The sequence below is a fragment of the Microcebus murinus genome, chromosome 4 (assembly GCF_040939455.1).
Source record: "Microcebus murinus isolate Inina chromosome 4, M.murinus_Inina_mat1.0, whole genome shotgun sequence".
NCBI lineage: Eukaryota > Metazoa > Chordata > Mammalia > Primates > Cheirogaleidae > Microcebus > Microcebus murinus.
This window is the reverse complement of record NC_134107.1, coordinates 88562511-88589818: the sequence shown is the minus strand read 5'-3', so window position 1 is coordinate 88589818 and position 27308 is coordinate 88562511. Positions and strand designations below refer to the sequence as shown.

Here is a 27308-nt window from a genome sequence, read left to right as displayed (position 1 = left end):
CTGAATGAGGGACAGGGGAAATTAAGCACTTTTAACATGTATCTGACATCCAGGGTCTAATCCAGTGGCTCTCAACTGTGGGCGATTTGCTTTCCTGGGGATACCTGGCACTGTCTGAAGACATTTTTGTTTGTCCCGCCTGGGAGGGATAGGCTTGCCATTGGTAGAGGCCAGGGATTATGCTAAACAGCCTACAGCCTCCCCCTTCAACAAAGAATTACCTGGGCCAGAATATGTCGATATTCCTGAGGGTGGGAAACTATGCTTTAATCAAATCTATCCTATTGTCAGTCCATGGATACGGGTCTTCAGTCAAATGACATTAAATTTGTCTTCAGTCTTCCTGAACTACCTCTCAATGCAGGAGTAATTCTATACAACTCTTAATTGAAATATTAGGACTAGGGAATCAGTTTGATTTACAAAGATCATCACACTGATCTATTCCTATGAATTATTTTCTCCCTTAAAGCCTTGGTTTCTTCATCTATAAGAAGAGAGGCTTGAATTAGATAATCTCTATGTTCATAGATAAAAAGCAAAACTGCCAGGGAAGCCCTTAAATATGCTAAAGGCAGTAGTTCCCAACCTTTTTGGCACCAGGGACCAGTTTCATGAAAGACAATTTTTCCACGGACAGAGGGGAGGGGTGGAGCTCAGGCATGATGCCAGCGACGGGGAGCGGCTGTAAACACAGATGAAGCTTCACTGCTGGTCCACCACTCAACTCCTGCTGTGCAGCCCCAGCTCCTAACAGGCCATAGGCCAGGGACTGGGACCACAGGCTAAAGGAATAAAATCCTTCATGTTAGTTAGTAATAAAGCTCTTGTTGATATCCTCTTTGACAAGAGACAATTCTTCTTCAGTTTAAAAGAAGTTGACTAATTTCAATCTCAGCTAATGCAGAGTTATTAGCCATGCCTGAAATTAAACTGTTTTAATTTTCACATAATGCTTACATATTTTCCATTTGAATGCTTGTCTTTAAGATGCTTTGGCATCTCTGAAGATACTCCTACTTTCTTGTTCATATCCTTTACACTATCTGAACTTGTTTCTTTCAACTCTCCAAATATCTATAGTCTGTCATCTTGTATCAGTCAAATTGTTAGGACCAATTTTATAGCCTCTTATAATTATACTTAGCTTTTTTAACCCTATAAATCTCCTTCATCAATCAATTAATCAATTCAAATATTTCAGAGTCCTCTCTGTGCCCAGGACATTAATACTGGGGGTAGAATAGAGGCTGGAGCCATGTTGGTACAAAAACAAACAAACAAAATACACAACCAAAAACATAAAGACAATTTCTAGCTACAAAGAACTTACAGGCTAATTAAGAGGATGAAAAACAGGAAAATATTAGAGAACAAATTATATTAACTAGGTAATAGCAGGAAAATGTCACTCCGAGGGTATGAAATGAAATGTCTGCTGTACACAGATGAAAAGTGACCCAGAAACTATAATTAAAAACCCATATGAATCAGATGCAGGACTGCTGACATTCTGCCAGTGGTTTCAAAGGTTGACTATCTTTGAAAGATATGTTAGACAGATATGCAAAATATCACTACAGAACTGTAAGAACCAATTAATGCTCCCTCTAAGAGTCAAATTACACAGAAACATTTGGAAGTTAATGCTATTAAAGTTGTATGTGTTAAGTTAAATCACATCTACCAAAATACAGATCCCATAAACCACTCTGCCAGAGAGATATTTATATGGGAACATAAGGGGCCGCAAACTTGCCCATACTGATAGTTCATCTAGGTCTTGGACATGTACAACAGAGAACTTTTTGAAGCAGAATATGTGTGTTTACTCTTAGAGGTCAATTTCTAATCATTAGGAATATGCCCTGAACCTAAATTACTTAACCTTTATGGAAGAAACATTTATATATTTTTCTAAATCCCAAACTGTTTTTACCAGTGGTGCCTCTTGTGGTGGTAAAGCAAATATGTCCACTACCAAGAGTCTAAACCTATGATAAAACCAGTATGTTTACCACCTAATTGTCCAATAGCAAATTCACGTTTCTAGCATCACCTGGGAAGACTGTATTTTTTATAAGTGAATTTTATTATTACAAAATAATACAATGTTTAAATGAGCACAAAATTCAAATGGAGAGCAACTCTGTCTCCCTATAAAGTTTTCTCCTAGGAGGATAATCTTTCAGACCTTTTCATTGTGCTGTTCTAATTTGAAAACAAATTATAGTCCTCTCTGGCCTATTTCTCTAACTTTAAACTCCCTGGGCTTCACCTTCAAGGTTTCCATCAAGCTTCTTCTTTCCTTCAATTACATTAACTTTATCTGTCACTAGTACCTCCCTTCTGCCTAAACAGGCTCATTGGTTTGGAATATCCATGAAGTTCAATGTCCTCAACTTTCAAATCAATAGAATCTTAATTTAATCTAATACATGGTACTCTGAAAACAAATGCTGAGCAAGTAATTCAATGCATCACATTTCATTTGTTTTGGGCATGGTAGCAAATAGATTACAGATAGCAAACGAACAGATTTTAAATTGAAAGAATTTGTTAAGGGTTGTTTATGTAGAAGTTTTCCATTATATTATTTGTTACTTAATTCTAAAAAAAAGAAATGTGAAAGTATAACCTTTTTTTTTTTAAAATTTAGGGACAATTTTTAACAGCACTCTCAATAGAATCCTTTTAACAGTGAATCAAAATAAAATCTTGCCACCGTTTGCACTGAACATACCTTAGTACATCAAATACTTAAGCATAAAGGACTCAGAGAGATGAGAGAGAAATAAAACAGAAAACAACTCACATCACACTTACATCTGTTAACAGGGATTATAATAATAAAAAGCCCCTGACATGATCAGAAAAGCATGAGATATTGGTATAACAACCTACAGGCAAAATGAGTAAGAAAACACAGCAGAATTTTCCAGGATATTAGTAAAGGTTAAAAAAAAAAAAATCTCTTGTAGTAGTATTTTCAGTAACATATCTTAGATTCATTAAAAGACTCATGTGGGTATTAAGTATGAGCTTGATAACAAAGGTAAAAACATACCTAATTTTATTTTCCATATCTTCACTATCTGATTCTTCAGAGCTTCTGTACTTATCTGGATCTGGAAGAGTGCTTGGATCAAACCCATCATCATCATCATCACTCCAATCCAGAAAAGCTTCCTCTTCATCTTTGGCCTAAGAAAATACAAGGGAAATTGTGCTTTAAGAAGTCAAGTTAATTAATAATCAGGTCTTATTTCTAGACTCAAATAGACACCCTTCTAATTGGCATCCTCAAATTAGAAGCCTTCTATTCTGATAAAGGCCTTTATGTGACTTTTAGAAACATAACCATTTGCAAACAGAAAGAAAATGCATATCATTAAAAATTAAATATGATTCAGAAAGTAAATCACTATTAAGTCCATTAAATTCAATATAGGTGAACATCGTTTGGTTTATTATTTCCATATAACTCAATTATCAGAGAAATAAAGCTGGGTGCTCTGGCATACTCCTGTAGTCCCAGCTACTTGGGAGGCTGAAGCAAGAGGATCACTTCAGCCCAGTAGCTGGAGACTGTAGTGTGCAATGATCACGCCTATGAATAGCCACCGCACTCCAGCCTTGGCAACATAGCAAAACCCCATACATCCAGAAAATAAAAATTAAAAGAAATATATATGTAAAGTTGTTTTAGTGCTCGTGTCCATACACATAAGTTTCAAAACTACCAAAAATAGTAGGTGAAAATATAAAAGACCAGAAGCAAGAATACAGTAACATTTGTCTAATTTTATGACCATAATAATCTAAATCTTAAAAAACAATCGGACCTGTACAAGTTTATAGTGAGGGGTCTCCTAAATTCATATGTAAGTATAAAGTCACTGAGAACATAGGAAAAGGGGAGGAACACCATGAAATGGGAAAAGCAATAATGTGTGGGAGGGGAATACATGGAAGAAGTTGAGATCTATTCAGTTTCGTGCAAATACATAGGCAGGTGGGTTTTTTTTTAATTTTATTTTGGCTTTTGGTGGTTAATTTATTTTTGTCAAAGAACAAAGTAATCCAATGTTAAGGTTACTATACATTTATGCTATGAACAACACTTATAACAAGTTTAATTCTTATAGATAGGTTTTCCCACCTAGTAGATAAACTCAAATAAGCAATGACACATGCGTTTAACAGAAAATTATAAGACTATAAAAATAAATTCAGGATAAGTTTCTCTCCGTTATCATCTTTATAATTATTCTTCACATCAAGTCAGACAAACTTCAATAATTCTTTGACTTCAAATGATTAATGGTCTTTCCCAGGGACTCAACAACTCATAGCTATCCACTGTGCTATGCTATTCACTACAGAAGTCCTTTAACACTTTTTGAATAGCTCTCCCTTAGAAAACCTCTAAACATAACAAAAGGGGGAAATAGTAAAGAAAATAAGGATTAGTCATCACTGCAAAAGTCCCTTATTGCTCTCCTGATAAAGCTCCCAGTGAAAATAAAAGGTCTGGAAAGAAATCAGGGTGGGAAGAAGATGCCCTTAGAAGTGGAAAGCAGAACACTTGATGGCATATTTTATCATCTACTTGAAAATAAACAAAGATATCAACAAAAACTGAATGTCATGATATACTCAAGAACACTAATCGCCTGGGTTACAAGACATTTCCAATTTTCCAATCTGATGCTCTTAAAGGAATGTGCTGTCTGAAGGTGGAGGCAGAGCAGACTCAAGAGTCCTCAAACTTCTTGGTCTCAGGACACTTTTACAATTAACAAGAATGGAGGACTTCAAAGAAATTTTGTTAATGTGGAGAATATCTGACATTTACTGCATTAGAAATTAAAGGTAATAATTTTAAAAAGTATATTGATTCACTTAATTCACTACAGATTAACATAAAAAGCACATTTTATTAAAAATGCTGTAATTTCTAAAAATTAAAGATCGTCATTTTACATTTTTGCAAGTCTCTTTACTATCTGGCTTAAAAGAAGATAGCTCTCAACTCTGCTCTGCATTCAATCTGTTGCAATAAGTTGTTCTGGTTGAAGTACACAAAGAAAATCCAGCCTCTAACAGATAGGTAATTAGGAAAGGGAGGAGTAATATCATAACTTTTTCAGATAATTGCAATTATTCTCTTTCGATACCACAACAAACTTTGACCAGTGGTAGTTTCTTAAAGAGTAGTTGCAATGGAGAGTCTGAAACCACATTAATGAACATTTTGTACTTTGTTACACTAACATCCATTAGTCTACCTTGCACTCTGAATGGGTCTTTAACCAGTGAATTATTTTGTAACATCATGCATTGGTAACCTAGAAAATACCTGTTCACTGAATTGTGCAGATTCTCTTTACGTGGCTCTCCAAATGTTGACACATTTCATTATACTATATATTTTTTAAAATCCCATTTGTTAATATTACCAATGCCATTTTTAAAAAGCGTTTTAAGTATCAGGAAGGATTCATGAATACAAGTTTTCCAAAGTAGTTTTTTTTTTCTGAAAAGCTCAAATTATTATCATCAGCAAAAAATACTTTCAGTTGTCTTCCTTGAAGTGTAAACAAGTATCATTTTCCTCTAGCTGCTTTCAAAAATTTTTATCTTAACAGTTAGACTATAATGTATGTAACTAGGAATGGTTTTTCTGTATCACTCTTCTTGGGGCTCTGAAAGCTTCTTAAGGTCTATGTTACTAAACTTGGAAGTTTTCAGTCACTATTTCTTCAAATATTTTTTTTTTTTTTTTTTTTTGAGACAGAGTCTCGCTTTGTTGCCCAGGCTAGAGTGAGTGCCGTGGCGTCAGCCTAGCTCACAGCAACCTCAAACTCCTGGGCTGGAGTGATCCTTCTGCCTCAGCCTCCCAGGTAGCTGGGACTACAGGCATGCACCACCATGCCCAGCTAATTTTTTATATATATATCAGTTGGCCAATTAATTTCTTTCTATTTATAGTAGAGACGGGGTCTCGCTCTTGCTCAGGCTGGTTTTGAACTCCTGACCTTGAGCAATCCGCCCGCCTCGGCCTCCCAAGAGCTAGGATTACAGGCGTGAGCCACAGCGCCCGGCCTCTTCAAATATTTTTATGCCTCTCTTACCTCTCCTTTCAGGATTGCAAGCACATGTATATTGATTGGACTACTTCACAGGTCTCAGGTTCTGTTCATCTTTCCTCACTTTTTTTTTTTTTCTGTTCTTTGGACACAGCAATTTCTACTGGGTCTTCATGTTTGCTGTTCCTTTCCTCTGACATTTCCAAATTGCTTTTGAGCCCACCTAGCAAATTTTTTATTTCAGTAATTATACTTTTCAATCTAGGATTTCCAAGTTTACTTGTTTTTATTTTTTGAATAGCTTCCATTACTCTGCTCAGATCATCTGTTTATTCATTGATACCATATTTTCCTTTAATTCTTTGAACATATTTAAAATAGCTGCCTTGAGGTCTTTGCTAAATTCAAATCTAGGCTACAAGTTGGTTTCTATTGATTGCCTTTTTCTTAAGTATAGATTATACCTTCCTGTTTAACTGTATGGTTAATATTTTTATAAGAAACTGAATGTTGTAGATAATATATCCTACATAAGTACTAAATTCTGCCATGTTTTCTAAGGATTAATGAATCTGTATTCTAGTAGGCAGTCACGTTGCCTGGATTCAAAATGGTAAACTTTAAACCATGGTAGCAGCTGGTTTATCTCTGTTGGCTTCCAACAACTGTTTTCTTTTTCTTTTTTTTTTTTTCTTAGCATGGTTTCCTATGAATCTCTTCTGCGCCTGTGAAATGTGGCACTTAGCAAGGACTTAGGCGTATTTGGGCTTACCTGTGGTTGTCTCTAAGGAGTCCCTTAATTTCTAGCTGCTCTGCTGGTTTAGAGATCTATACTACGGATGAAGTATTCAAGCAGAATTAGGTGTTAATATAGTTGAAGTACTGAAGTATTCTTCCTGAATACTTCAACTATATTAACACCTAATACTACCATTTAATATACTCCTTTAGCAATCATTATAAGTAGCCTTCACAAAACATGTATAATTTAATAAAGAAAAAAATTAGAAGGGGAGTCTTAGTAAATAACTTCAGCTCAATATTCCAATATAAATGTTTATCTATTTGAAGGGGAATACTAATTCAGAATAAAAATTTATTTTTAAATGAATAGTATGTTTGCAATTGACAACATTCAGGCCTCGCTATTTCCTGACCTACAGAATGATTGCAATGTTGATGCCTTACCATATTGTCTATGCTATGTTACAGTCATTTAATGACAAGTAAAATATATAACACCTGTATTATGAGAAGTATGATGTGATCTCTAATACCTTTAATTTATTAACAAACAAACCACTAACATTTACAACAAAAACAAAGCATAACTACAAGTGACTAAGTGAAAAGAGTATTAACACAACGAAAACATTCTGAAGAAAAGTACTATGTTTATCTTTCTGGCAAGGCCTAGTTTAGAAGTATGCTCTTGTAGCCACATACTGTAGTTAAGGAAATGGGCATTCCAGCCACTCTGTCTTCATTTTTGATTTCATGAATCACTTAAAAGATAATTTACATATATGGCACCATCCTTCCTCATTTTTATCTCCTCTTGGACTTATTTTCATGAGACAGAGCAAGACTACTCTCTGATACATCTATCACCACACAACTGATTGTGACATGTGTCAGTGTGTTAGGACACCATGGCTAGAAACTCACTGCTGTAAGGAAAGGGAAGCCATTTAAGCATTTTAGCAGGAAAGCAATTAACTAAATTAGTACCTTAAAGATGTGGCAATAAGAAAGGTAGTTGGAAGGTACAACAGTTAAAGATTATCAATTTTAAAACTATAATAATCCAGGTGAGACACAAGAAATCAATGAAGTGGCAGGGGAGATAGATGAAGGTAGTGGAAGAAGTATGAGAAACGTTAAGTAGGGAGAATCAACTGGACTCTAGATAACACGGGTACTACAATGAACAATGTTTGTGTCCCCCCAAAATTCATATGTTGATACTCTAAGGCCAATGTGATGGTCATGAGGGTATAGCCTTTATGAACGGTGTTAGTGCCCTTAATAGGAGGGGTCAGAGAACTAACTAGCTCTCTTTCCACCATGTGAGGACACAGCAAGAAGCCAGCCATCAGCAAACCAATAAGCAGGCCCTCGCCAGATACCAGATCTGCTAGCACCTTGAAATTGGACTTCCCAGTCTCCAGAATTGTGAGAAACATTTGTTGTTTAAATTACCAGTCAATGGAATTTGTTACAGCAGCCCAAACTGACTGAAATAGGTACATAACATAGATAAGACAATCAAAATGCACAGAAGCATAGTTGTACACATTAGACCCAGGTTAAACATGGAAAACAGAAAGAAAGCAATTTAAACACTGTGAAGATGCCTTACAAAAGTGTGCTATGGACTGAATGCTTATAGCCCCCCACAATTCATATGTTGAAACCTAACCTCAAAGGTGACAGTACTAGAGATGGGACTTTTAGTTGGTGATTAGGTAATAAGGGTAGAGGCCACCTGAATGAGATTAGTGCCCTTATCAAAGGGGCCTGAAGGAGCTTGCTCATCTCTTCTTCCACCATGTAGAAAAAGAGCAAAAAGCTGTCATCTATGAAATGGAGAACAAGCCCCTCACCACACCGAGAATCTGTTGGCACCTTGATCTCGGACTTTCTAGCCTCCAGAACTGTGAAAATTATTATCTGTTATTTATAAATTACACAGTCTAAGGTATTTTGTTGCAGCAGTCCAAATGTATCAAGACAGAAATGCCTTCCTTCAACAATCTATTAAGAATTTATTATGTTTACCAGACACTTCTAGGTTCTGGAGATGCAGCAGCAACCAAGATAATGTCCCTGCCCTGGTAATAAAATGAGCTGTTCTAGGACAGTTACCCACATAAGCATTCAAATGAAAGCCAGTGTCTGCTATTTCTTCAGAGCAGTCAATCAAGAGTGAATCAACTCCATGGGCCCTGCTAAATGCCTAACATTTGGTAGAAAGTGAAGCCATCCTCACAGGGTTAACAAGAATAACATGCCAGGTTCTGTACTGAGTATGGATAAGCATTAATCAGCATGCACTGTGAGCCACTTCCCTGTAGCTGCTTACTAGCTGAGAGTCACGTAGGCAGGGACACAGACAACTAAGCTCCTCATCGCTCCTATAGATAACATCTAACTTTAGGAGCCTAAGACTTTACATTTGAGATGTTTTTCAGATCCTGAATTCCAGTGGAAAGACTGACACCAACCAGTTTGGACCCCTACACCAAGAAACCAACTCAATACGAGAATGCCGTTTCTTCATCTCCTTGTCTCATGCCATCCCTGCTCGCCCTGCAACCAATCAGCAATCTCCAAAACCCCGTATCTGTGCCAGCACCCATCCAAATCCCTTAAAACCTCTATCCCCAAACACTTTGGAAGGTGGATTTGAGGTTTCCTCCAGCTCATTTGGTTGCTCTACAATTATTAAACTCCTTCTCTACTGCAACCCCACGTGTCTTGCTGTATTGATCTGCCACACATTGGGCAATGAACCTATTACAGTTACAAAAGCAGTCTTCAACCTATGGATCCCCTAAAAGGTACTTGATTATAGATCCTTGCTGTCAACATGCCTTTTTCTTTTCACATATTCCCAGGTTGGAAGCTGCAAGCACTGTTCCCTCACTAATAGCTCTCCCATCTCTCTCCATCCTCCCAGTCCACTCAAAATAAACCAAGGACCCTTTACCAGCTCTCTCTCATGCACGCACGCGAGCACACACCCAAGCTCTGAGGGTGAAAAAAAATAGTTCACCCACACACAGAGATCAGAGTCACTTTTGTGAACTGTCTGTTCCTGAAATATAGTTCCAGAACCTCTGAGGTAATTATTTCACCTAAAACAGGAATACTTTCCCTAAAATAGTAGGAAGACTCATTTATAAGTAGGGCAGGTAAAGCTATCCAAAAAGCAATGTTACTTGACTAGATATTTTGGTTTTGATGGAAAGAAAAAGGTGGCATTCTCCTACAACAAATTTACCAAGTGCTCTGACTTACATTATCTTCCTTGATCTTCAAACCCTATGAAGTCAAAAAGATTTATTGTTCCCATTTTCGAAATTAAGAAACTGATTCAGATGACTAAATTATATAATCAAGTTCATACAAACCTGGACATATGCTAAGATATCTCCTACATCACCCTGAATCTCAAATCTTGCCATAAAGCTTTGGATTTGCTTGTACAATGTTTTTTTCGATATCAAGCATATTTTATAAGCTTCATAAAACATGTGAGTACCTCCTATGTCACCTTTCATGTTGTCATCTCCACTTTCCCTACCCTTGTCTCCTAAGCCTCTACTTTTGCTTGCCTGGAATATCGTACCAGGTGTCTAACAGGCCTCCCTATAAACACTCTTCTCATTTTGATCACTCTAATCCTGTGTTGTAATTAGAACTTTTAAAAATAATTATCAAATTACCTACTTACAACATATTTGCTTTTAGGTCATGACGCAAGTCAAGCCTCTTTCCACCTCAGTGTCTTCATGCTATTTCTTTTCTTACTTAAAGTGGTACTTTCTAACAACAAATGTGTGATGCGTCTCTTCCACATCCATTCTCTAATCCCAAATGGGTGCCTAACAATTCAATTCAATTCTGACACTAACTCCACAGAGTTAGCAGATCCTACAGGTCAAGGGCTCAGTCCCACAAGACAGCCCCCCACTTCAGACACCAGGTGCTTAGCTACAAATTCAAGGGTTCTCACAACTCCCTCCCTGAAGTTCCATAATTCTCTAGCCCTCAGGAAAGGGCTTGACTTAGGATTGACAGTTTATTATCAAGGCCACAACTCAGATGGAATACAACAGCTAGATGGAAGAGATGCACAGGACAAGGTATGGGTTGGGAGCGGGGCGCACAGCTATGGAATGTCCTCTCTGGGTGAGTCACCCTCCCAGTATATGAGGTCTGTTTGGAAAGTATCCAGCCATTGTTAATATAACAAAAATGGTCGCATGGCTACATACTTTCCGAACAGACTTCACACAGATGCGTCCACCAAGGCAGACATTCTCTGAATCTTGTTGCTGAGGGTATTTATGGTTCAATCTCCAGCCACCTTTCCCTTCCAGTGAGGTGGGTGAATAGAGCTAAAAGTTCCCACCCTCTAATCAAGTGTTTAGTCTTTCTGGTGACCAGCCCCTCTCTCAAAGCTACCTAGAGACCCCACCCAGAGTGACCTCATTAGCACAAACACAAGTATGCGGGAAGGGGGCTCCTTATGAATAACGAAAGACACTCAGGAAATTCCAAGGGTTTTAAGGGTCCCTGCTCTGTGCCACCAGGGACAAGGATTGTTTTATTACACCACACCTGATGACATAAGTCATCAGGTCCCAAATCAAACATTTCTAAACATCACTTTCTTAATAAAACTTCCTACAGATTTCTCTTCAGTGCTACAAAGCTACACCTAAAGTGAATTCATTATTTGTTTAATGTCTGCATCCCTTAATAGGCAGTTAGTTCCATGAGAACAGAAGCCATGCCCTATTATTGTTCACTGCTGTAGTCAATAAAAAGTAACGTGCAGGCTCGCAAATATTTGAAAAAGTGGTGTTTAGTGTGAAAATATTAAAGTAGGATACATGTTATTGATAACCTAAATGTTATGCATTATACTTGCTATAATCTATATGGTCATATATAACATGTCATTTATAAAAATAAACTTACTACTTCTCTGTTGGATCAAATATATGAATAATAATTTATAAATATAGTAATTTGTTTACTTTAATTCAAATGCTATTTATTAAATAATGAGTGTATGCATACTCATTATTATTGATAAGGGTTTAACACTAATTACGATAAAAACCTCATCAATTTAAATCTGACCATACAATTATTGGTAACTGTCAACCATTTAACTTCTACCTTAGATTTCTTAATTACAAAATGGAAATAATTTACAGTATTTAGGTAATTTATAGGAAAGCTTGTAAAGATTTTAATTAATTGCACATGCTTGGAAAATATGCAATAAGCATCTTAATGGGAAACATTAGCAGTCAGTAAAGAAAAATAAATGCGTGATAATGCCTAAAAAATAAATAATAAATTACGTTTAAAAATTCTCTAGAGGATATGAGAAAATTTCTTTATGTAAGAATTTTCATGCACACTGAAGGCATATAACACATGCACAAAGAATTTCATTATTTCTCTCTACATGAGCTTATATTTGATCGAATTCTTGACCCTTAATTCATTCACAAAATGTAAAGACTTCAAGTACTCCCTTCAGCTTGAATTAATAATCATTTCCTGTGTGCTTAGTACATTTAGTCCATAATGGTGTATGCAAAAATGAATGTTAGAGTCCTACCTTTGAGAATTTTAGATCACATAAAATTCCTTTTGCTGACAAAGGAGACGCTGAATAAGACTTCCAATATCAAATCCATAAATTACTAGAACGGACTAGTATTTCTGTTGTAGTATTTGGTGAGAATTCAGAAGTGAAAAACCCATTTAAAACTCTTCTCATACATGGAAAGTTCTAACTTACACTCCTCCTCAATAAATTTGTTATTCTGAATATTTCTAACATAGGTAGTGTTGGATGAAAAATAGTATTTCAAATGCCAGAATGAGAATATGGTGAAGAATTCATATTAGTTTGTTCATATGATGAACATCACATCAAACCTTCCTCAATCACATCAATTACTATGAAATGATTTTATTCTTGTCAAAGATATGTTTCAGGGGTACAATCTAAAATAGTATGTGACTGAATCCTTGCAATGCCTAGTAATATTTAATAGGATTCTACTATAACTTTTAAAACTACATTATGCCACCTAAAAATGCTACAGAGTTTGACATTCATATACATCTTTCCTTTAGCTACATAGTTGCTTATATATTTATATAGAGTATATACTCACCCTGATCCTCAAACAGGCTATGTAAGGATGCTCATGTTAAAACTGTGAAGGTCGTACTTAATTCACACCTTGGCTGAAATCACTCAGCATTAGTGCTTTCAATGGAATGCACATGTAAGTGGAGAATGCCTAATATTAAAATAAACTTAAAGAATTTCAAAACCTACAGCCTTGAAAAGCAACTACTGGACTTGAACTCTATACATATTTACCATTACTTGCTACTTGTCCTGTATCTACATATTTCCCTCTGTCTCTTCCCTTATGAGTAGGCCCAGATTGTATGCTCCCGTTGCAGGTCATCACCAACTGACAGTTTTGAAGGTCCTGGCCCATAGAATTATCTAGTCAGTGTTCTGGTGGTAGTAGTAGTAAAGTGCCCTGAGACAAGTGGGCTGGCAAGAACTGACAGATCTTTTTTGAACCCAGAATCCTTACAGAGACCCTGTGTTTTCTAATACCTGTTGATTATCTCCATTTGGCTTCCCAGACCAGTGCCTGACGGTAGCAAGCCATATTCAAAAGCTTTTCCTGATCCTGGATCCCATCTGTGAGCCTAGAGCACTCTGTACCTACTACTTCTGTAGCACTTGGCATGGAACACTGTAGGTTATTCTCTTCTCTCCCTCTGAACTGTGTGATCCTTGAGGACAGTGTCCCACAGTGATTAGGGGCTAGGGCTTCAGAATTAGTCAACCTGGGGTGGAATTCCAGCTCTATCACTTTCTGTCTGGGTGGCCTTGGGCAAAATTCTTAACCTCTGTGATATAAAACTCCCTCACCTGGAAAACGAGGATAATAGCAAACATCAGCTTCATAGGATTGCTGTGAGGACGAAATGAGATAATATAGGTAAAGCACTTAGGGAGTACATGGCATATATTAATAGTATGAACTCCAAATATGCCAGATAACACATTTTTTTCATTTCTCCAGAACTTATTAGCAAAGTACTTGACAATGTCTGACACCAAACAAATGAAACAGAAGAGTAAAAACATATTTCTTAGAGATCTGTGGCCTGATTTTCTTTAAAAATTTCCTTAATTTATTGCCCTGCTTGTCAGTGATTAGTGAGAAAATAAATTCGAAGTCTAAATATAGAGAATTACCCTTATTACCTTCCTGTATATCATATAGTATTCATAAAAGCAAAATAAACTTTAAGAATTGTATTTAGGATTTTTTTTTTTTTTTTTTTGAGACAGAGTCTCGCTTAGTTGTCCAGGCTAGAGTGAGTGCCGTGGCGTCAGCCTAGCTCACAGCAACCTCACACTCCTGGGCTCGAGCGATCCTTCTGCCTCAGCCTCCCGAGTAGCTGGGACTACAAGCATGCGCCACCATGCCCGGCTAATTTTTTATATACATATCAATTGGCCAATTAATTTCTTTCTATTTATAGTAGAGACGGGGTCTCGCTCTTGCTCAGGCTGGTTTTGAACTCCTGACCTTGAGCAATCCGCCCGCCTCGGCCTCCCAGAGAGCTAGGATTACAGGCGTGAGCCACCGCGCCCGGCCTTATTTAGGATTTTTTAAAGAAAGTCTTATATTGCATAAATTAAAAGCAGAATGTCAACATTTAACACTTTGAAATTTCATGGAGAAAAACTTCTAAAATTTGTTATGAACTATTTTTGATCCTAACAATGTAAAGATTATGAAAAGAAAATTTTAGAGAAAAGTAAGGTATTCCAAACACTTTATTTCACTAATCAAACTTCAAAACCGTTTTCTAAGAATGCAGTAAGATAATTCTTCACAGTTTTGAAATTTAAAATAAAAATTCTGATTGTTATACATAGCCAACCATCCTCGGTAGTTACAGACTGATTTGAGATTTACCAAAGCTATAAATATCAAGTACAAAGTTACTTACAGAAGAAAATTATAATCCAAGGAAAAAAATTTTAAAAAAAGATTGTATTATTAAATACACTATTTGAAAGTTAATATTTAATTTACTAAGGCAAATTTGGAGCTACACAAGAGCAGCTGAGAATGCTGAGAAATTACTATTTCCACAGTATAATGTTAAATTTTAATAGACTGGACCTTTTATTAGGTTATTAAGTACGGAATATCTGATTTCCTTAAGTACTAAATTTAACAGTTGATATCTCTGATATTCCACATTGACTTTTTTTTTGTCGTGAAGGTACATCCTCACTCTTTCAAACACACATTTTAGCTTGTGATTATCTTTCACATTTTTTTAGCACAATTTTTGTGATACCATGGGTAAGTCAAAAATTCATGCTATTTTTGAATGAGTACCATCATGGAACCAATGCAATGCAGATAACTTGAAATATCAACAGAGTATTTGGGAAGATGTGACTAATGAGTGCATAGTACGCCAATGGTTTGAGAAGTTCCATTCTGGTAATTTTCATCTTGAAAATGAGCCATGTGGGTGACCTGAGACTAAGGTGGATAATGATGAGCTGAAAGCTGTAGTGGAAGCGAATCCATCTTAGCCTACACATGAATAGCAACAAGGTTTGACATTACTATTCCAACATATTGGACCATTTGAAACAAATCAGCAAGAAGCTAGATAGATGGGTTCCACATTAATTAAACGAGCGTCAGAAGAGCAATCATTTTGAAGGTGCCTTTCTTTGCAGTGACAACATAACGGTGAGTCATTTTTACACCATATTGTTTCATGTGATGAAAAATGGATTCTTTTTGACAATCACAAGCATTTAACAAAATGAATGGATAAAGATGAAGTGCTGAAACATAGTCCAAAACCAAATATTCATCAAAAAAAAGCTAATGGTATCATCTGTTTGGTGGTCCAGCACTGTTATTATGCACTACCGTTTTGTGAAACCTGGTCAGTTATAGTGGATGTCTACTGCAACCAATTGGATGAAATGATGAGAATGCTTAGACTGGTCAATAGAGACAGGCCAAGACCACATGTCGCAAAAACACCACCGCTCAAACTACAGAAGCTGAATTTGGAAACTCTCTGTCATCCATCATATTCACCAGATCTTGCACTAACTGACTACCACTTCTTCCAGGCTTTGGACCACCTCTTGCAAGGAAAAATATTCAATTCTAACAAGCTATGGAAAACGTCTTTCACAATTTTATTACCACTCACTCTCCAGGTTTCTTCAACTGCAGGCATAAGCTAGCTACTGTTAAGATGGCAACACTGTGTAGATAGTTTAGGTACATACTTTGATTAATTGTACTGCTTCTTGTTTGAGATATAATAAACTACACTTTTGATTTGAAATCAGGCATTTCATATTTAATGACCTAATACCTTTTTCATAATCTCATAATACTAATTAAAATATTTTTTAATGTTCTCAGTTTATTTCTGTCTCCTAGAAATATATTCTATAGTGGTGACCTTGGGTTATAGCTTAATACAGATTTACATGGTTGGCTTTGGCATCTGCCCAAAATGTATATGTATTTGGTGTACTTCTAATATGTATTGCTGAACTGCACTTAAAAACCGCAACTTTAAGGACTCTGGACTCTACAACTATGGGGATCCTGTTCAGGAACACCTCTACCCTTCCTAACATCCAGCATTAATAAATAAAACAGACATAGCAGATGAGAGGAAGGCAACACATTTTAGCTTTGGCCTTTTAACTATTCAAGAATCTAAGAAGATAAGAGGCAATGCAAGATGCTGAGAAATGATAAAAGCAATATTCAGGAGGAACAAGTAGGAGAATTCAGGCAAAGGCCACCTATTTACAGAATTGGTCCTTTCAATCTTGTAGTGCTCAATACTTTTTTTTCTGAGCATTCCAAAACAATGAGAATATTTGATTGAAAGACAGACTATAAAGAGGTGATATAAATAATGCATGCAGCAAACACAGTTAAGAATGGCAGGCAAAGGGCTGGCATATGAATATTCAAAGCTCCAAAGAGCATATTCCAAATTTGAAAGGATCTTCAGAATTTGGAACACTCATTTAACAACTGTTTACTGCACACTTACTGTGTGCTGAGCATCGTTATAAAAGAATGTAATATGAGAGACAGCATGCCAGTAAAGGACTCTGATTCAGCTTGTAACCTTAAGACTCTTAGCAAAATAAAATTTCTTCTATGATTGCCTCGCATAAAATTCATTTTTCTTCCTAAATTGCTTACTCACTTGCTCACTTAATATGTGAATATTTCACAGAGCCCTACAGGATACTGATGATGGATGCTACAATTTCATATTGCCCCATTAAATAATACCTCCCATTATTGATCATCTTTGTTTCTTGTCTTCTTCCTTCTTTATAATAAGATACCAAAACAAAAATTACAAGTTCTGCTATTTTTCTCACAGTAATGAACACTTAAATATGAAATGAGTCACAAGACACTGATTTGATTATCTGTTCCACCAGTGGGCCAGTTTTTTGTCCTTAGGCAATTTACTTAACTCAGGGAGCTTCTGTTTCCTCATCTATATAATGTAAACACTGATATAACCACCATTCAGTGAGAAATGCATGTGAAAACATCTACCCTAATGTTGATCATCAACAGATCTATACAAACTGGGAAGAGAAATTCCAGCAGTTTATTAGTCTTATCCTTCTTAAGAATCCTTCTGCTCTCTCCAAACCTAATTCTAACATAAACAGAAATGTGAAATAGATTTAGGTCTTCTTAGGAAGCAGTGTATTCATAATATAAAAATATAAATTATATCCAAAAGACTATAATGGAAACCATAAAAGTGATTGAGGTTTAAAGGATGAAGGTGTCAATGTCAGAATAAACCTCAGTACTTAGAGAAGGTAAATAAAAGTATTTAAGACTATTTAGTAGACCAGGTAGTAAATAGCTTGATGACCAGAATATTACTCATCAATGAAAAGGACTGATACGTGCAACAACATGAGTGAATCTCAAATATACCTTGCTAAATGAAAGAAGCCAGACCCAAAAGGCTGCATACTAGATGACTTAATAGACACAAAATTCTGGGAAAGGCACACATACAGGGACAGGAGCTGAAGCTGGTAGAAGGCAACAAGGCGGCATTTTTGAGGAGATGAAACTATTTCTGTATCTTTGATTGTGGTGGATACATGACTGTATATGCATTTGTCAAAACCCACAGAAGTGAACTATAAACAGTGAATTGTACTGTAAGTTAAAAAATACAGGACCTCAAAAGAATATTTTAATGACATTTAACAGTGGCTCATGATGAATTAGTAAAGCATAAAGAACATACTATAACAAGTATAGAGGAAACTTCAGGTGGTATGATTGGATCACAGGATTTTTCCCCCTCCTTGTTTAACAATCTAATAATGTCTTACAATAAATAATACTTTTGGAATTAAACAGATGAAAACTTTTTTAAATTCTAAAAGAAGTTTGTATGGACTCTACTATGGTAACAGGTTGAAGAGCTTTAGATTAGGAGTTCTTAACCTGAGGTTCCTAGAAGCTATAAAACCACTGAAACAATATGAAAAATATATTAGTAAGTATATACACATATATGTATTTTGGGGGAGAAGAGCGCCATAACTTTCAATAGTCCATGGGCAGCTCCCACCCATCCACCCCTGTGTCAAGGACTACTGCTTGGGGATGAACTAACAATATGAACAAAGGTCTCAAAATTAGACAGTTCTGAGCTCTGAGAAGGTCATTCATCTCTGGTTTTGACTGCTTAGAGACACATGCCAGTCTCTTTCTTGAGAATTGGTTCAGGCTGCTGAGAAACAGAAAGCAGAACAAAAACCATAAACACAACACTTTTAAGGGTAAGAATTCCTAACACTTCAATAATTCATAAAATAGCCATGGAATGAGTGGGCTCATGTACCTCTTTTGACACATGGCTATAGTTTCAGTATTTGGTAGATATTGTCATATCTCAAGAGGAGAGGAAAAACCACAATGGAGCTAGTTGAGATCTAGCTTTAGAGAATTAAAACACTGAAGAGATAGGTGTTTAGTCATGTACACGTTTGGTTTTACTACATTCTTCATGGTTTGTTCCATCAGTTCGTCAGAAAACAGTTCTCTAAGTGGGAATCCAAGTCCAGTCTCTTTCAGTGAACTATGGGAAAACTATTCTTTGCAGGGACTAAAACTGGCTCATGATGGGGGAAAAATAAATAGCAATTTAAAATCAGAAATGAATGAATTCATGTTTTGGCAAATACATATGAATGCATCCAGTAGTATGTGAAAATCCATTAAGCACATGCATTCAAAAGGGCACAAACCTATAATAGTGTGGAAAACATTTTTACAAATGTAAAAATTGCAAACCATGACGGCATATCCTGCCAAGAAATATGTCGTTTTGATATCATTGAATGAAATGCCATTGAATGAACATTTCCAACTGGAAATTTTTTTTCCTTTAGCTTTTTGTAGCGAAGCCTCTGTCACTTCTGCTAAGACCACCCTGGTCTGACAGCCAGCCTGCTCATATAATAGAATAGGATCCAGTGGGCTGGTTTTAAAGAAACTGTCCATTTTTAGAAAAGATCATGAGCAACAATTTTTCTTTTCCTCTCTCCTTCCCATTTCCCAATATTATAGCACTAATGGCTCAAAGGAAAGTAGAGGAGGAATAACACAAGGACCTTAAAATTAAGGAGTACTTTGTTTTGGAAAACAAGCAGCTCTTCAAAAAGTTAATCATAGAGTTACCATACAACCCAGAAACTACAATCCTAAGCATATACCCAAAAGAACTGAATACACGTCAGAAAAACTTGCATGTAAATGTTCATACCAGCATTATTCATAAAAGCCAAAAAGTGGAAACAACCCAGATGTTCTATAAATGATTAACTGGATAAACAAAATGTGGGATACCCATACAATGAAATGCTATGGTTGTCCCTTGGTATCAATGGGGGATTGGTTGCAGGACTTTCTGTGGTTATTCCTGCATACCTGTGGTGGCTTGGAATCCACCAAAATCCACAAATGCTCAAGTTGCAGATATTAATATATTTAATAAAATGCAACAGTATTTGCAAATAACCTATGTACATCCTCCCATATACTTTAAACCATCTCTAGATTACTCATAATACCTATACAATGTAAAAATACCATGAAAATAGTTCCTATACTGTATTGTTTAGGGAATGACGAGAAAAAACTCTCTGCATGTTCAGTACAGATGCAATTTTTTTCCAGTATTTTGATCCATGGTTAGTTGAATCCATGGACGCAGGACTCAGATATGGAGGGCCAACTGTACTTGTTAATGAAAGAAATAAAGTACTGATATATGCTACAACATGAATGAACTTTGAAATCAGTATGCTAGGTGAAAGAAGCCAATCATAATGGACCACATACTGTATGAATCTGCTTATATGAAATGTCCAGAATAGGAAGATCAGAGACAAAAGTAGATTAGTGATTAACAAGGATAATTAGTGATTACCAAGATTAGCGATTACCAAGGAGGGGGGAATGGAATAGAGCTAGAGTTTCTTTTGGGGTTGACAAAAATATTCTAAAATTAAACAGTAGTGGTGGTTGAACAACTTTTTAAGTATTAAAAGCCACAGAATTTTACATATACATTATAAAGGGTCAATTTCATGGTATATGAATTATATCTCTATTTTAAAATAAAAAGGATTAAAGGTTACCTAGTTTAATTTTTAATAAAAAGGTACAAAAATTATTACATTCTACTTTTAATAAAGACACAGCATTATTTAATAATGTGAAAATTCTTTAATTTCTCTGAAATGATTAATCCAGTTTATACAGTGAGAGAAAAGGAAGAGATAGAAACTCAATGTCAGCTAAAATACTCAAAGACCCAATATATTTATGAAACTTTCTGTTTCCAAATCCCATCAGTACTAGAGATTTAAAGAGATTATAGACACTTAAAGTTAGAAAAAAAATGAATTGTCGTCCCACCATGGTGGTTCATGCATGTAACCGCAGCACTTTAGAAGGCTGAGAGAAGAGGATACCTTGAGGCCAAGAGTTTGAGACCAGCCTGAGCAACATAGCAAGACCTCATTTCTACCCTCCCTGCCTCCCCTCAAAAAAAAAAAAAAAAAAAGGAAAACAATTTTCAATGGGGGGGGCAGACCTTAACTTTTTAAGCTTAAAAAAGGATAAAGTTTACATTCATAGGATGTATTAATATTCCCATTAGATACAGATTTGAAAACTAAGGCTTAAAGGGGCTAATTTTCTCAATGACCTATTTAGGCAATAGACTTGGAAAGAAACCATTTCATGGAGAATTTACCTCCTCAGAAATCCGAGGATATGTTAGCTCAGAATCCCAGGTCAAATTTATTATTGTAGCTCAAACATAGCTAATAGGCATAGAGTTTTGTGTCCTAAATCACTGGCAACAAGCATTATTGTACACCATAAACTCCTGATTTATGTTGCTGTTTAGGTACATTCTACAATGTTAAAAGAGACATTGTCATAAGTTACATCCTTGTGTGTTAGTCAAGCTTCAGCATATTCTTTGTTAGAGACTATACTGATGCCGGACAGTCTCATGAAAACTGGTCATCTGAGTCACAGATTGTAAGAAGAGAATTAAGACAAAGAAAACTGACACTAAGAAAATGTGATGCTATGTCTGAGTACCATCATTCTACAAAGCATATTTCTTTAGTTATTCTGTCAAAATAAATATTCATGGAAGTTATCCACAAGTCCTACTAGCTGCTTAAGATTATTACTTCTTGAATGTCCACAGTTTCCCTCAAGTTCCTTGAGAATTCAACATTACCTACCATATTTTAAGACATTTAATACAATTCTATAATGACTTTATACTAGATATTAAAATCCCTATAGGCCATAAAATATTTTGGTTAATTCCTAATGAGACATTTATGCCCTTCAGATATTTGTGCTGACTGGCCTTTCTTTCTCCTCTTATTTATAATTCATATAAAAGCCACAGAGGAAAAATTTCTTATAGACTAGTTGCTTATTAGCAAGTAAAATATTTATGACTACAGCACGTTTATGAGCTTCTAGTTTATCCAAAGCAGAGACACTTCCTGAAATCTTTATTTGTAGATAACATTCCAAAACCCAGAATGTTCACAAAACTGAAAAATATCTGTAGTCTAGGATATAGGATAAAATATCTCAGAAGACACACAGGCTCATATATATTGCTTACAGTTTCAGCCATGGAAATAAATTTCATAATGAAAAGCTAGCTACACATGGAAGCTTAATTTTAAATCATATTAAATGTCTTCTGATATAAATCTTAGAAAGATAACCACACTTGTTGTCTTGCTTGTTCCAGGAATATAGGACTACAATTAGCTTCTGCATTAAATCCATGCAACAAATATTTAGTGAGTGCTTACTATGTACAACGTACATATGGGAAGGGACTTCAGGAGATACAAAGAAACATCAAATCTGGTCCATGCTCTAAAAGTGCTTCTAGACTAATGGAGTCAATAATGTAGAGACATATATAATTCTAATACAAGGAAGGGACTGACATATGCTCTACAGGAGAAACTACATAGTTAAAGTGTTAAGGAAGACAAGCCAATATAAGGCTAAGTTTTGGCACTGGACAAAATGGTCTTCATGAAGAAGTCATTTAAGTTACACTCAGGGTAAACAGGGATTAGAACACGTAGAGATCACAAGAAAGGGCATTTTTGGGTGACAGCATAGCATAAGCAAAGACACAGGACCATGAACTGCACAGGCACATGCAAGGTAGATACCAGCAATATAACTAGCAAAAGGTACCTCCCCCCCTTTCTCCAAGCAAAGACAATCCCCTGCCAAAGTACACAGCTTGGAAGCAGAATACCAGCTGGATTTCAGCTCCCACATGCTCCCTTTCCCAGGCACTTTTCCACTGTTAACCTAATAATCATATGAGGCAAAGCTGGGCGAGTATGAGAGGAACATACAGGAGCAGGAGTGGTTACCTAGAAACTTCTATTAAATCTTAGGTTCACCACTCCAGCTGTGTATCTTTAGGTAAATTACAATCTTACTGTACTAGAGACTCATCTGGGAATATGGTAATAACTGACTCTATAGACTAATGAAGAAATAAATATAAAGTGCCTTATACCAAGTTTGGCCAATGCAGGTGCTCAATAAATGACAGAAGTAATAGTTGTTGTCTTAGCAGAAAGGAGAGGACTTTAAATAATTCTACAAAGGTAGATTGGACCTAGAATTCTGAGCTAAGGTACCTTTGGATTTCTTAGTAGTCAAAATATCTATATTAGGGAGGATTAAAAAATAATTCCAATATTGTTGTACAAGTCTCTATGTTGGTGCAAAGTCACCAACCATCATTGGAAAGGATTTCATTTATTTCTAATATTAAGTCCTTTACTATCTGTATTTTCTTTTTATAAAATGATCAAAGTAGTCCTATCTACTCAGGAGGCTGGGGCGGGAGGATCACTTGAAGCCAGGAGTTCAAGGCCAGCCCGGGTAACATTAGTGACACTCATCTCTTAACGATGATGATTGTGCATGTTCCTAATGTGAAAATATAAAGAGGTGGCAACACTGTTTCTCCCTCTTTTACTGTTTATTTTGAAATGCAAAAGTATGGGAACCACTATATTCAATACACTTCTGAGATTTCTGTAATTGGTTTTATAATCTATCTAAAGGTATCATAAATTTCAGTCCAGCATTACAATGTTAAGAAATGGCTATTGGAAAAGTCAAAATAATTTATAACACGGGGGAGGGAGAAAAAAAAAAAACCAATAAAGACAGTTACAAAATAATACTGCAGAGAAACAGACCAGTGCATTTATGGGATCAGAAACTTAACTAGAGGCGAGTGAAAAGTGAGAATAAAATAGAGATTAAGGAAATACCCAAAAAGAGGAACTTGCAGCTGAAGTTCTGAACATTGTGTTCAAAGCACATCTGAGAATACTAGAATTTCTAGTGTGAAAACACACAGGAGTCATATTCTGTATAACTCGCAGATGTGTGCACAATAAATTTATATTTTATGCTATTAATTTGCCTTTTGCCAGGTGATTTTCATGAATCTTTAGAAGAGGGCAAAGGAGACGTTCTCTCTCCATTCCTACAGTTTTTGCACTGTGAACAGGATACCCAAACCACTCTTACTCTTCTAGAAGTCACTTTCAAGGGAGCCCAGAGCTTGGCAATCCAGCAAAAGGGTAAGCATGTTTTACCAGTCATGCTCCCCCATCTGTCTGTGGAATCTGGTTGAGTGGATGGTAAAATCTCTACTTGTCTCTTGTTCATCTCCATAATTTTGATTAATGGGAGAAAAGCATTTATATCACTAGTCTTAGCTGTATTGATTCTGGTGTATTTTCAGTAGGAATATTCATAATGTCTGATCTTTTTCTGCCCAGAGTCTTTGTTTGTTTTTTCTTTTGTCTCTTTCTGTATCACACTTATCATAAAGAGTGATGTTTTATGTTCTTATTTTATGTCCTTGAGAGCTTGATTTGTGACCAAGTGGGAGTACCCTCTTTTGGTCTCTGCCATCAAGAGGACATAATTCTTGGGTCACATCTGGTAGCCAGTCTAAAAATATTGGGAACTCCAAAACAAGATATTAAGTAGCACACTCTTCATTCTGTATAAACCAAGCTTTCCTCTCAGCCTTGTCTTAAAATAAGTCCCACCCATAAGGAAGGGGCTTTTGTCATCTCAACTCTTCTTGCCTGGTTAGTCCTGGGAAAGTCCGATCCCAGGAGGGCCTACCTGGAACCACAGGTTAACAGGTCTGTGACTGGTCCCCCACTCGCCCTCCCTGCCACAAATCTGTAGGATTCTAGAGGAATCACACGCACAAACACCATCCTTATCTGTCTGTGGCAACAGGAGTCTTTTGCTATCTTAGCTTATTTCTGGGAATGAATTTGGGGGGAATCACTGAAACTACCTCTTTTATGCCCTCACCAGGAACACCTTTTGCTTACATGGTAAAAATTTATTCTAAACCTGGAAAATTATCTCCTGGGCTTTCCATGAAGAGGTTTGTTGGACTGGAGTTGCTGTTGGAATGAAAACATCATTAGAAATTCTGTCAATGGCCAAAAGACAAATGCTTTGAATCAGAAAGACTCCTCTATTTGAAAAAGACTTGAGAGATCTCAAATTCTAAGCAATTGCCTTTTTTGTATTTATGGGAGGATCAAACTAAAAGAAAGACATATTAGTGTCTTGGCTAGCCTTAAATATTCCCTTGGAGGGGAAAAAAGAAAGCAGAAATCAGATTCAAAACAAAGTTAAAGTCATTTGTTCATTTAACTGTCAGCTTTGGATCCCCTGTAGGATTTGCAAAGAAGGCCGCTCCACCTTGTAACCTAGTAATTAAAATTCCATGCTTTCACCTGGGGACAGGGGCAAGGTTTGATTCCCCATCAGGGTAGCAGTCCCTTGGAGATGTAAATCCTTTAACTCAAAAGCGGAAAAAAGAAACATTAAAAAGTTTGATTTGATATTTAGGTGACTCTTGATTTTTGGGGGTACCCATTTGTTATTGATCCATTTCCCTTCCATGGACAGCTTTTGATTTCCTGTCATACCAAATAGCCCTTTATTAAAAGGATTTGTTCTGCAAAATTTGAATTCAGTCAAAAGGCCACACTCAAGGATCCAGAAGGTCACAGGTTCCCCACCCCTGCATGGCAGAAAAGTAGGTTGTATCCCTATTTGCGGCTAGTGAAACTTTCCCTTCTTTGAGCAGTCCGTGGGGTGGTTCTGGATCTTGTGAGGACTGCTTCTCACCTCTTCAGAGACACTTCGTGCATCCCTGGTCAAGTCTAAAAGGCTTATTGGTTTTGGTCTTCAGTCACTTAGAAGGTATCTTTAAGTTAAAGAAATTCAAAAGCCAGGAATATGGGCTATTTGTTCTGGCTAAAAATCTCACAAGAGATTTAAAAAAAAAAATTTTTTTTTTTTTTTTAAGAGCTCTATGGTCAAAAGTCAGCTTAATTAAAAGCTGAGATTCGGGTTATAATTTTCTTCTTTTGCTTTTTCCTCTTTTGGATTCTGTCATTCCCCCTAGGAATTTCCAACACCCCCCCCCACACACACACACAATCAACTGAAATCCTTTTTAAAAAAATTATGTTTGGTCCCTCTGTTTGCTTCCTTTCTTATTGGCATGATTTTTGCTAAGAAAAATGTAAAACTCTATTAGCCTTTTTTGGGAAGCTTAAGATCTCCCCAAAGTGGCTTGCCTCATCCCATTTATCTCATTATCTCATTTACTGCTACTCCTCTTTTCTTTTTGCCACCTTCAATATCACATGAAGATACTCAGAGGGGACTTCTAAAGAACAACAGAAAAAGGTTCCTCCTCTTTTGGGATTGTCTTCCCCATGTTGCTCCAAGAGTTGTGGCCAGGTTTCTCTCAGGTCTAAAGCTCTGCCCTCCCACTGTGAACATCCTGATCTCTTTGGCTTTTGAATATTGGTATATATGTGTATTTTACGTTGTTAAATATGTTTGTGTATTGTCCACATGGTGCCAAGCTGATGAATAAATGGGTGCTGATAAATTAAGCAAATCTTTGGTAAATAATCCTAGTTTTAAAATTGTTTCTATTTTAAAATAAATATGTCTTCAGGGAAAAAAAAACCCCACACTTTAAAAATACCAACAACATGATTATTCCTACAGAACCATGCCTCACAATTTATAAAAATGTGATGCATTGTGTTTTATCTACAAAATATCAATAACTATTTCATTATTGACTAGGCCACTCTTTGACACTGTGGCCAGTTTGAATAGAATGATTACCATGGCTGTATTTGCTTAGAAACTTGTAAAGTTTTTGATTGCCCCAACAAACTTTACTTACTTAGGAACTGGGTTGACTTTACCCTGTGACTGATCTTGCTCCTGAATACCTTTTTATCCATATCACATAGACCAACTCTGTTCAACTTTCGGTCAGTCACTGCTGCAATGTGTGTATGATACAGTTGTGAGGGAAGATGAATTGTGCCTAACTATCACAGATCCATGAAGAGGTCAAGTACATGAAGAACTTCTGTCTTAGGAGCTGTGATTCTTAAATATGTATGGTCCATGGTTCACTAGTGAGCCCAGACTTGTCACAAACTCATTCAAAAACACAAGGCCATTTTTGCTACTCTTTTAAGAAAATGATGAACAATTCCATGAAGTTTTAAATTTTTTCACATAGCTCTAAGGGCTGGGAAACTATTAGCCAAATTATTAGGAATTACTAAAATCGGGCACTCAAAAACTAAAAGGTCATTTGGTATATGGAATATTACTCAATTCT

At 36.3% G+C, this 27308-nt stretch overlaps 1 protein-coding gene across 1 annotated transcript in view; it reads right to left on the bottom strand.

Moving 5' to 3' along the window:
• DDX10 (DEAD-box helicase 10) overlaps nucleotides 1-27308 on the bottom strand; it is a 258945-nt gene that overhangs the window by 24050 nt on the left and 207587 nt on the right. The window contains exon 17 of the mRNA XM_012773746.2: nucleotides 3068-3204. Coding sequence (XP_012629200.2) covers nucleotides 3068-3204 — 137 coding nt within the window. The remainder of the gene's footprint in view (nucleotides 1-3067; nucleotides 3205-27308) is intronic.